Raw genomic sequence first — 11,590 nt, 5'->3', positions numbered from 1 at the left:
CCATCTCTCCTGTAGCCCCCTTTCAGCACTGGAAGCTGCTGGAAGGTCTCCCCGGAGCCTTCTCTTCTCCAGGCTGCACACCCCCAACTCCCTCAGCCTGTCCTCGCACAGAGAGTAGCTCTTAGGCATGAAGGAGAACACAAAACAGAAACTTCCCTTTGGTGAGGCTGAAGCACGCATCGTAACCAGGGCAGAGGAACCAGCAGTCACCTGTGTTTTCCAGGAGGTACTTGAGCGAGCACTCAATAGCAGTGAAGAATCCGTCCAGGACTATCTCATCCACATAATCCACATAGGCCTTCCAGATGTCAGATGCTGGGTCTGCAAGTAAGAGGCTCTGGTTTTCCTGGAAGAAAAAGAAGATGCTTTCAAATACAGCAAGGCTGAGTCTGTCCTACAAGAGAGCTGCACGCAGCTAAGGATGGACGCCACTGAGTACGTGGGTACCAGCCTCGTATAGGGATGGGAACCAGACAGACGGATGTTGCTGCTGGTGGCATGGCCACAATTTGCTCCTCTTGTCAAGGGCTGCTTTGTCATCTGAAACAACTTAAAACAATTGCAAGGTAAAAATGGAGCGCAGAAGAGGCTTAGGAGCTCTGGGACATGTTCTCCTCCCTCTTCTCCAAGGCCACAGGGCTTAAGGCTGCTTTGCACGCCTGAGGTAGGGAGCACTTGGGTCTTCAAGGCTCATTCCAATGCATGAAAACCCAGCCCTGGTGGACCTTATAACGTTACCTTGAGTGGCTGAGGCCTTCTGGTGGACTGCTTACACCTCCACCCTACAAATGGTCATGTCAAGACCAGAGAAGTTTTAAATTCAAGAAAAGCTTTTTAAAGAAAGTGTGTAAAAACAGATAAAGATTGGGAGCAGAAGGCAAAGAGTTGGCTGACAACCTCCCTCCTTAGGATAACATCCCTTTGTTACTGGTGTTTTACTGAGCCTTTACTCCATGGGCCTCATCCTGTTGAAAGAAGGGCGATGAAAGCCAGCATCCAGCACCCTCTTGGTGCACGCACCCAAAGCCTCACTGGGCTTCTCTCAGCAGCCTCAAGACCCCCCTGCCCCAGGAAGACTTGAACAACAGAGGGAAGCCCAGCAGACCAGCTCTTGCTCCCTCTGCTGCTGCTCCTCCTGGCTTGACCAGCACAGCAGGACAGAGGCATGGGGACACCCCATTATGGGCCACGGTGCCTTTCCTTCCCCAAGACCTTCATGCTGCTTTGCAATTGTCCCTGTGAGCAGCATTGGCAGTGCCACTACACCAACGGTGCCAGCCCTCCTGCCATGACCACAACCTCCCATTCTCCTTGGCCAACTGAGGAAGCGTACCGCTCTTTTGGGTGGCAGCTGGAGGTGGCACAGCCCGTTACAGCTGTGGCAGCAGAACACAGGCATGGTAGAATCCTCACCATGGGTTCAGTGTGCGGAGAAGGGGGTTGGAGGTCCGGGGCTGACTGCAGATGGCTAGACAAGGTGAGCAACAAGAGCTCAGCGTCCCAGAGAGGGTCAGCCGGTTCTCTCCAGAGTCCGAGCCCAGATGGTGACCCTCAGGAGAGGGCTGGATCTAAAATCCATCTCCTTCCAGGCCAAGGCGCTGTCCTTGACATGAACAACACCTCACTCCAGGCAGGCGAGGAGCAGAGCTTTGGGCTTTCTCCTGGCCTGCAAAGAGGACCCTCAGCTCTGGCAGAGCCACTGGAAAGCATCGAGGTTTCGGACAGCAGCTGTTCTCCTGTCACTCAGTGATCCTGGACTGTCAGCATCACCTCCTGCTCCCACAGAGGGACAACAAACCTGAAACAGGACAGTCAGCACAGCCAGCTGCCTCTGTTTGCAGGTAAATATTCTGGATGGGGATTTTTGCTCTGAGCAGGGTCCCGAAGCCTGATGCATGACTCCCCTCTAGTGGCACCACAGCAGCCAGGGCTGTGAGCCAGAGCCTGCAACCAGGCTCTTTGCTGGGCTGCAGCCGCTCCAGTTCCTGCCCCGAACTGGGTGCGCTGGGGTGCCCAGCCAGCAGCCCTGCACCACTGGCCATACCAGCTCACTCATAAAGCTACCGTTAATGAACACTGGGTAAGACTTTCAAACTAGTCAAGTGAGTTAATTATAAGGTGAAATAGCTCTGGATATTTTCACTAGAGGAGAGAGACACACAGAGCCTACAAAGAGGCAACAAACCCCTGGGGAAGGTCCCCCCTCACCTTCAGCAGTGAATGAATCCTCTGCCCTGATTCTCTGACAAGGCTGTAACGCTTTTCCAGACGGTTCTGACAGTCCTCTAGGCTTAGCAGCGATTCCCTTTTACCATCTTTCCTCTCGAATATGGGCGATGCCCATGATCGCACGATGGTCTGGATCTCCTCAACATTGGTTTTGGCTTTCTGTATCCTCTGCTCAAGGTCATGGACATCATCCATCACCGTGGAGATGTGATCCCAGACACCTGGTAAAAAAGGAGATGATTGACTACTTGTTTTCAGAGCTGCTGGGCCAAGCTCTTGTGCACCCTTAAGACTAGCCTCTGACTTTTTCTCCATGGTCTCATACATTTCTCACCCATCACTAACATAAGAGACTTTCCACCTCGACCAACAGAGCCATTTCTAGCTCCCTCCTACCCCAACAAGCCATGGTACGGAGAGTTGCAGCCTCTGCTTTCTGCCAGGATTACCAGCACTGTGGGGATGCCCGACAGTTCCTGCTTCCCTCTACCCAGGTTTTATCTCCCCTTGACTGTTACCAGAGAGAACAGCATAGGAGGATGTGTACAACAGGCTGAGTGTCCCTGCCACCGTCACTAGAGCAGGGACCCACAGCACTAACACGGGCTCTGCCAGCCCCAGGTACCCACAAGAGCTGCTTTTAGATGGAGGGAGCTTCAGGTTCATCTGCAGGAACATCCCTTCATCTTTATTGTGCAATGCAGAAAGGGTTTTTCAGTGTGAGGACTTCTGCTTTGCCTGTTCCCAAGGGAGGACACTTGTTCCTGTTCATACCACAAGCTTGATCATAGCAATATATATTCCGCCTGTGAGCGGTTTGCTTTCACCAAGAAGAAACAAATTGTCTTCCTCCGCTCTGCTTTGCGGTTAAATCTGACCAAGCAAGAACACTGGTTAAATCACCCCAAAGTCACGGTGCACAAAACCCACCTCTAGCTGCTGTACTTCATCCTTCTGGAAAAGACACCAAGGTGGCCCTGCCTCTCGCTGGGACAAGCCCATCCCAGTGCCAGGCGGCTGGGCCAAGGGTTCCTGCTTCCTGCACAAGCAGGTGACAAAGCGGTGCGGTGCCTTGGGGTCACAGGTACAACGGGCGCTTGGGCTGGCACAGGGGGTCCAGCACAGGCAGTGGGCGGATGCTTTAACCCCTGCCGTGCCAGCTCCTGCAAACCCAAATCTTGCTGTCTCCTTAGCAGCACTGCCTCCAGGGCAACATCTCCTCCCCAAAAGCCCAGGCTGAACCCAAAGGAAGCAGGATCCTGCCTCCAGTCCCAGCAGAGCAAGGGAATGTGGAAAGGAGCAGGAAAGCAGGGGGCTGCCCTTCATCTTCCCAACACTTTGCTGTAGAGTCACCAGCCCTGCTGGGAACCGCAGCTGGGAACCAGCTAACAGGGGCTGGGCATATCTGGGAATCTGATGAGACCCAAGCGTACACGCTCTTTTCCCTTGACACAGAGCTAGCTCACCCTCCGTCTTCCAGTTCAGTGTTCCTTCTGCCTCTTTCAGCTTCAGGTCAATATCTCGCAGCTGGCCCTGTATTAGAGGGTATTCAACCTCCAGGACTGTCTTCAGGACCTTGTTGTATTTGTTCACCATCAGCTCCAAGTTGGCCACCATCTGCCGGTATGATTCCTTGGAGGAATAAATTTCCACTGCTGTCGGTGGGATGGTTCCCATCTGGCTGCCGGACAGGTAGCTCACCTCCCTCAGCACCGAAACCAGCTGGAGAAACAAGGCAGAGAGCTGGACACTGGACAATCCTCCTGATTTACCCAGCAGACACTCTCCAATCAATTCTGAGTGTCTTAGGGGTTTCCTCCTGTGTGATTCACAAAGCAGCATGCTCTGAAAAGGGCCTGGACACCTCCTAGTCCACACCATCTGTCTCCTATTGATCTTTGCCTCTGGTTTTCTTCCCAACCAAAGACAGCTAGCTCTGTTAACTACCCAGCCAGGAAACTCTACACAGCCTCTAAACGCCGTGATGATGTCTGGTCCTCTCAGCCATCCTCATCAATAAAGAGCCTTTCAGCAAGACTGTGCCTGCAAGCAGAGCTTAGCAGTTATCTAAGTGAAAAAGATGCCTTCAATTCTGTTGGCTTGCAGCAGTGACTGGCATAAATAATTTTTTTTTTTAAAAAAAATACCACCATGACCCCAAACTCAGTGACTCAAATCGTCTCGTGGCCACCTTCCACCAAAGACTTGTTCTGGAGACTTCTCCCAGCCCAACCAAAGGCACCCAGTGCCAGTGCATGGCTGAGTTGCAATGGGACCAGACTGAGGTGTATTATTAAATTATAAACCTAAGTATAAATGAGTCTCTGCAACAAGGGGAGCGGCAAGGTCTTCCAGTGCAATATATCACTTTAAGACTAAAAATCTTTGCTCAGTTTGGTGGCTAGCGAGAGGTAAAGTGCTCCTGGAACTGCACATGTTGAGGTGACAGAAATTGGGCACATTACAGGGCCAATGGCAGAGGCAAGGACCCCTCCTGGCTGCGGCTGAGCTTGGGGTGCAGTTCCCTAAAAGCCACCTATCCCTTAGGCTGGCAGATCATCCCTTCCTCTGAAGGCCTGGGGAAGAAATTGCTCTCTGATTCTATCCCGTTCACATCCTCCAGTCCCAGTTCCCTGCCCCTATTTTGGACAGCAAAACTGGGAAGCTGCAGGCATGGACAGAAGCAGGTGACGCCAGAACCACAGAGACTACACAGCCAGGAGCCTTTGTCACTGCCCCGGGTGACAGGCAGGTTACTGACACCCCCCCATCACTGCCCATCACTGCCTGACATCTGCCAAAACCCAGCAGAACCGGCCAGGCAGGAAAGCACACTGGCTTTGAGGACGGCAGAGGGGAGGAACATGCCATGCCAGGCAGGAGGATCAGCCGTAACACACTCACACCATCTACAGCACTGAGCTGACAACGAGCACCATGACAAGAGGAAAGAAAGAAGGGGTGAAGGAGGGTGCTGGGGGCACTCTGGAAAGGTGGACAGAGGAGGATAGGGAGGGAGGAAAGGGAATATCAGGTGACTGAGGAAGGAGCAAGAGAGCAAGTGAGGCAGAACCCAGCTCCCCTCCCTTCTTCGCACTGGGAAGTCTGGGACACCCTCTCCATGGGGTCAAGGGTGTCTTCCCCTCTTTGCCTCTCCTCCATGGAAGGTGAGCCCTGGAAGACTCTTCCATGCTGAAGAGTTGCAAATACACCCCCCCTCTAGGGAAAGCAAGGTGCTCTGCTCTATTCTGGAGGGCAGGACGGGGCTGCTAAGCAGGACTTGAGGCTGTCAGGCAGTCCTCAGAATGCAAAGCTGAGATGAGCAGCACAGAAGCACTCAAGACTGGCACAAGAGCTGAGAACAGGCGTGCTCAGCACATCACAGGCTCCAAATCCTGTCACCAGGCTGGAAAGCATCCCCTGGGACCCTTTGGCTCCCAACTTAGCAATGAGCTTCCAAGGATAAAGACAAATCCTTTGACCGAAGGCCAAGCTTGAATGTACTCTAAAACCTAAACACTTGTTTTTAACAGCAGCACTCCCCAGGGAAAAGGGAAGTTTTTTGATGTCAACATTTCCCAGGCCCCTGACATTCAGCACCTCCCCAGCAAACGGCATTTCTGCAGTTGGCAGATCCTGGCTCCCATCAGAAGCATTCAATCCATCTATGCACACTGCTGGCTTGGACCCCCCTGCATTGGGCGAGGTGGATGGTCAACCCTCCCTGTGCTGGAGACAGGCTCTAGGGAGCTCCAGGGGAGAGAAAAAAGATCTTAAATCTGCCGTAAGCCTCATGCACTGCAAATAAAGGAAAGCCAACAACCACAACACTGGAGTAACAAAACAAACCTTTCCTGGGTTTTTTATACCCTTTCAGCAAGCTCAGGTTTTGGGTACACATAACACGAACCCACCTCTGTAGCTGGTGCCCCAACACTCCCCACACCAGTATCAAATCTGGTCTGGAGATGCTGACACCAGATGAACATCTGGCTACTCAGGGACATTCTGCCACTGGCTCTAACCGGAATTTGCTCTGCTTAAACTGTAATCCTGATATTTTACCAGGAGATAGAGCCCACAAAGAGGATGGTAAATTCCTGTCACCCATCACAGAGGGGTTCCATGGACCTCAGCAGAACAGATCCAGCATTAATCCCACCACACCTCCCACAGCAGTGGGGCACAGCTTGGAGACATGCCCGCAGGCAGGACAGCTACCGGGCAGCAGGTTTTTACCTGGGGATCAAAATTGACGGTGACCAGTTGGGTTTCTGGATCTCGGCGGATGAGCGGTTGAGTAAGGTTGTACTGTGATTTTTCAGAGACTGTCTGGGACCAGTCTACATAGAGCTTTTCCTGATACCTGCCAAAAAAAAAAAAAAAAAATCTACCATGTAGCTACCAAGCCAGCAAACCAAGACACACAACCAAATGAAAGCCAAGTCCACTTCTGAGGACTGAAGAACATGAAGGAACATTTAAAACCCATCCACACTATCTCCATAAACAACATGGCTTCAAAAGACCAACACCTGAAAATCACCAACAGCATCAAGTCAGGAGGGCAAAGATCTCTCAAGTAGCATTTTTAGCAGAGCATTCAGATTTGAAGACAGGTTTCCATTTAGCCTGAAGTAACAGATAAGCAGCTACAGGGCATTTCCAAAGTGTCTGGACAGGACAGGTGCCTCAACCCACCCACACGCTGGGGATGGATGCAGTTGTCCTCGCAACTCAGAGTTGGTGCTCAGGGAAACTGAGCTCTTGGAGAGCACAGTGACACCACTGGGGATGGAAACACAGAAGGCTGAACAGGGGTCCTGGTATCTCACATGTCATGGACAGTCCCAACCAGCCAAGCAACAAAGTCTCTTCTGAATCATGTCATCACCTGAGCACGTTGGGAAAAGTCCCCCCAGAAGACACCATCTCTGTTGAAGTCACCTGAGATCCTCTGTTGGTCTGCTCCCTTCCGAAAGGCTGAACCATAATTATCCAACTTTTGCTTTGGTAATCAGGTGCAGGGCTTCCTCCAGCTGCCCCACAGAAGCCAGCAGCCAGATGTCTGAGCTCCCTCCATCACTGACAGAGAGCAAACCCTCCAGAGACATCTCCATCCTCAGGGGGTGGCTCTTCCCAAGGGAGAGCCCAGAATGAACAGCTGAGATTTAACGTCAGATGTTAAGATATTAAGTCGGGGCAGTGAATTCCACACCAAGTTGTGGAATATACCCATTACAGCCACTGCAAATACACTCCATGAGTGGGCACAAGTGGATGGAGACTTCTTGTCAGCCCAGGTTTCCCACCACAGCAGGCTTGGTTCAGCATTTCTGCTGGGCTGCACGGCTCTTATTCCTCCCATGCAAACTTCCCATTTCAAGAAGTCACAGAAAGGTTGTGGTATATTGCAACAGGATTCCTCCTCTCTCACCAGAAAACTCCCTCTTGCTTAGAAAGGGACATTCCCAGGCCCTGGACTGGCAAACGTGCTGGAAGGTGGCTTAGAGGAAAAGAACATTTTTTCATACAATTACAGTTTTGCCTGAGCCACCACTTACCTGTCAAGCAGCTGCATCATTTCTTCGTACTTCTGTACCACCTTTCTTCCTTCAGCAGAGTCCAGGCAGCTGGTAGGATGACAGACAACTCAGCGTTACAGTTAGCTCTGTGAAGCTGTGGTCTGTATCTGGCTGGGAAGAAAATTCACTCTGTCCCAGCCCAAACCAGGACAGGCTGTTTGCACGGCAACCTGCAAAATGGGAACCACGTACTGGGGCAGAAGGGCTCAGTGCTCCTGGAGGAAGTTTCACACTCCGTATCTGCACAGAGCACGGCAACCTCCACTTACCAGCCAGCACTTTCTAAGACCAAAGGGACTCAGAAGGAAGCAGCACATGGCTCCTGCTCAATGCAGGTCTTCGCAGTGCCAGATTTGCACCCCTCAAACCATAGGAGTGGGGAAAAGCAAAGACACCCCAGAGCCCTGGCCATGCTGCCTGGGCTGTACAACTGCTTCCAAACCCAGGGAGGCAGCCAGCCAGAGTAATCCTTCTAAGGCCACCTTTTCCCCACCGTTTCACCTACAGTATTTCCTGCTGTATTCAGCGTCGGTGCAGCCTCAGCCTGAATACTCTGGGCAGTTCTGGGCCTCACAACTGAAGAGAGATGTGAAGGTCCTTGAATGCATCCGGAGGAGGGCAACAAAGCTAGTGAAAGAGCTGAAAGGGATGTCCCGTGAAGGGCAGATGAGGTCTCTGGGTTTGTCTAGTTTGGAGAAAAGGAGGCTGAGGAGTGACCCCACTGCTCTCTGCCGCTCCCTGAGGAGGGGACGTGGAGAGGGAGGTGCTGAGCTCTTCTCCCCAGGAACCAGTGACAGGATGCACGGGAACAGCTCAAAGCTGTGTCAGGGAAGAGTTAGACTGGACGTGAGGAAGCATTTCTTTACCAAGACAGTGGTCAAACACCAGAACAGGCTTCCTAGAGAGGTGGTTGATGCCCCAAACCCATCAGTGTTTAAGAGGTGTTTGGACAATGCCCTCAATAACGTGCTGTAACTTGTGGTCAGCCCTGCAGCGGTCAGGCAGTTGGACTAGACAATCGTTGTAGGTCCCTTCCAACTGAAATATTCTAGTGTAGTCTATTCTAATATCCAAGCTTTCCTGAAAATGGTTGTTGATTTTGGAGGACATTTTGACAAAACCTGAATTAATTTAAACAAAACCTAGCAAAGGAAGCACCTGAGCAGTCACCACTGGGCAAGTGCTGATGAAACCCTCTAGAAGTAAACAAGTCCCCTAAGCAAAAACCCCAGGAAAACCATCTTCATTTTTCCTTTTTAATCCTTTTTCCCTTTCAAGTTGCACGTAGGAAACAGCATCACGTCACCCCTGCTGCAGGGCATGTTATTAACTGCTCTAAACAGAGGAAAGAAAATCAATGCAAAATGCAGATCTGAGTCCTTCTTCAGGGTTTACAAAATTTGCCATTCAGACTCAAACCAGGCATGATTACACCCCATCTCTGAGGGGTTCAAGGCCAGGCTGGATGAGGCTTTGAGCAACCTGGGCTAGTGGGTGGTGTCCCTGCCCATGGCAGGGGGTGGGACTGGGTGGGCTTTAAGGTCTCTTCCGACCCAAATCATTCTGGGATTCTATACTTGGGCTCTTCACTGGAAACGGTCCAAGAGCCTGTTTCATTGCCCTGATGTCTTTACTGCTGCAGAATAACTACACATTTAAAGACACTTACTTAACAGCAATACATCATGAGAGAAGGCTATAAATAGTGCACAGAGATGGAGATGGCTTATGTTGGTCAAGCACATAAAAAAGTGCATCCCTTTACTCAGAATCCCGTCCAACACAAGTAAAGCTATTCCTGGGAGCTACAAGGCACAGTCCCTGGAGCACCTTCAGTTGTCCCATGTCCAACACCACTTTGTGCACAGGGCTTTTCAATGCTGCCTTACAGAGTCCCATGAGATGTGGCAGCGGCCCGGGGGGGGGGGGGGGACGCGGCTTACCGGGCCCCATGGTAATGGGTAGCGGCCCGGGGGGGGGGGGGGGTCACGCTTCTCCCAGACCACACACAATAAGAAGCATTTGGGTGATACCTATTCCAGCAGGAGCTTCTTTCCTTGATCTCGGGACATTGCTCCTCTGTTTAATGCTGAGCAAGTTGTCTCCTGCCAGCACCCACCCAAGTCCTCATCTGTTCACCAGCCTGGAAACTCAACTCCATCAACCTGTCTCAGATCAGCCCAGTCCAGCACCTCCCTGCCCTTCCCAGCTCAGAAGATGCCAGAAGCAGGGCTCCCAGCTGAGGCCTGGGCTGCTCCCAGTCCGGTCCTGGAGCACACGCTGATTGGGATCACAGCGGGAAAGGTTCCAATACCTCTTTCAACTGCAACCTAGGACTATGTCTGAAAGCTGGATAGCCCATGTACTATCCCACTGTGCTTCTTCAGAGCTTCAAAACAGATCCAGTTAATGAGTTTCTTAAAAAAATAATCACAAGGAAGCTGAAAAGCACCAGTGCAATCACTGCACACCTCTTTGACTAAGAATTATTTCATCTATAACCATCGGATGATGTTCAACACAGAAAGAAAATCAGATGGATTAGAGAAAAGACAGCAAGATGGTCATAAAGCAACTTAGCCGGAACAGACACGCACAGATGTGTAATGTTCCTGAAGCGACCAAATGGCACCTGGATCCGTGCTCGCAGCTCCCGAGCCCAGCGCAGTGCTCCAGCGACCGGCGGCATGTTCTTGTGCACAGGGGGGGATCCTGGGGAGGGCACATTGAGACAGCACCTGAGTGAACACTGCTCCTGGAAGCCCAGAGATACACCGACCCCTCTGCTCTGATTGCCCCGCTGCCTTACTTAAATCCCAGCATCTGCTACGGTGACGGAGGTCTGGGACCAGGACAAGTCTCCTAGTGCCTCTGGACCTTGAATAAGGACCCGAGATCAAAGGGGAAGCCCAGCATGTGTTAGAAACAGAGCAGATACAGAGGCATCCCCTGCCTGGGATGCATCCCCTGCTCCCCACAGACACCAATGTGGGGATTTCTGACCAGGAGCCAGTTCTGACCGTCTTATCTAACACCCACTGAGCATCACCCCCCAAATCCACAGTGAATGATGGACTTGTCCTCCATCCTTGACAGTCTCATAACATGTCCTGAGCCCCTCCTGCAATCAGCCCTGCAGGTTCAGGCCAACAACAGTAACAAGAAGAAAGGGACCTTCGTGGACAATCTTCACAAGCTGGTTGACCAGTGGACAAGCAAAAAAAACTGTTGCAGCTGCACAGACAAAACCTTCCTTAAACCAACTGAAGCAGAACCAAAAAAAAAAGGCAAGACATGGAGCCAAAGGCTAATCCCATGCAAACACAGAAAGAGACATGTGGAATTCTGTGGAATTCATTCATGAGCAATCCCTTCACTCCCTTTGTTAACCTGCACTGGTTCCAGCAGTCTGGAACTCTTCTGGATTTTCCTGGTTCCAGTACAGGCTTTGAGGCAAGCAAACGGGCTGCTGTTCAAAAAGACACACTGAAATCCTCATGTCTACCCATTCTCTCCTGTGCCAATGTTCAGGGGAAATAAAAAAATCTGGAAAAGGCCGATTAAACCCTTGATTGCAAAGTCACACTCGCATACTTTGCATTTAGAGCATTATAAAGGAAACACAATAAATTCATTTTGAGCGCACATGAGCAGGTTTGCAAGTCCCACGGGGTGTTAGAGGCAGCGCACAAGTGCGGAGAGAAACCCCTTGTCACAGCCTTGCTGGGGGAAAAGCTCAGCATGCACCTTCATTCCCAGTTACACATCATGTATAT

General features: G+C 51.4%; 1 protein-coding gene across 1 annotated transcript in view; it reads right to left on the bottom strand.

Moving 5' to 3' along the window:
- LOC104461927 (dynein heavy chain 9, axonemal-like) overlaps positions 1 to 11,590 on the bottom strand; it is a gene marked incomplete at both ends in the record, with an annotated part of 83,309 nt that overhangs the window by 70,326 nt on the left and 1,393 nt on the right. Inside the window, 6 exons of the mRNA XM_010073674.1 lie at positions 211 to 346; positions 2,209 to 2,450; positions 3,696 to 3,951; positions 6,469 to 6,595; positions 7,794 to 7,862; positions 10,412 to 10,526. Coding sequence (XP_010071976.1) covers positions 211 to 346; positions 2,209 to 2,450; positions 3,696 to 3,951; positions 6,469 to 6,595; positions 7,794 to 7,862; positions 10,412 to 10,526 — 945 coding nt within the window. The remainder of the gene's footprint in view (positions 1 to 210; positions 347 to 2,208; positions 2,451 to 3,695; positions 3,952 to 6,468; positions 6,596 to 7,793; positions 7,863 to 10,411; positions 10,527 to 11,590) is intronic.

The sequence above is a fragment of the Pterocles gutturalis genome, unplaced genomic scaffold (assembly GCF_000699245.1).
Source record: "Pterocles gutturalis isolate BGI_N339 unplaced genomic scaffold, ASM69924v1 scaffold27822, whole genome shotgun sequence".
Taxonomy (NCBI): Eukaryota; Metazoa; Chordata; class Aves; order Pterocliformes; family Pteroclidae; genus Pterocles; species Pterocles gutturalis.
This window is presented reverse-complemented; position numbering and strand designations above follow the sequence as displayed.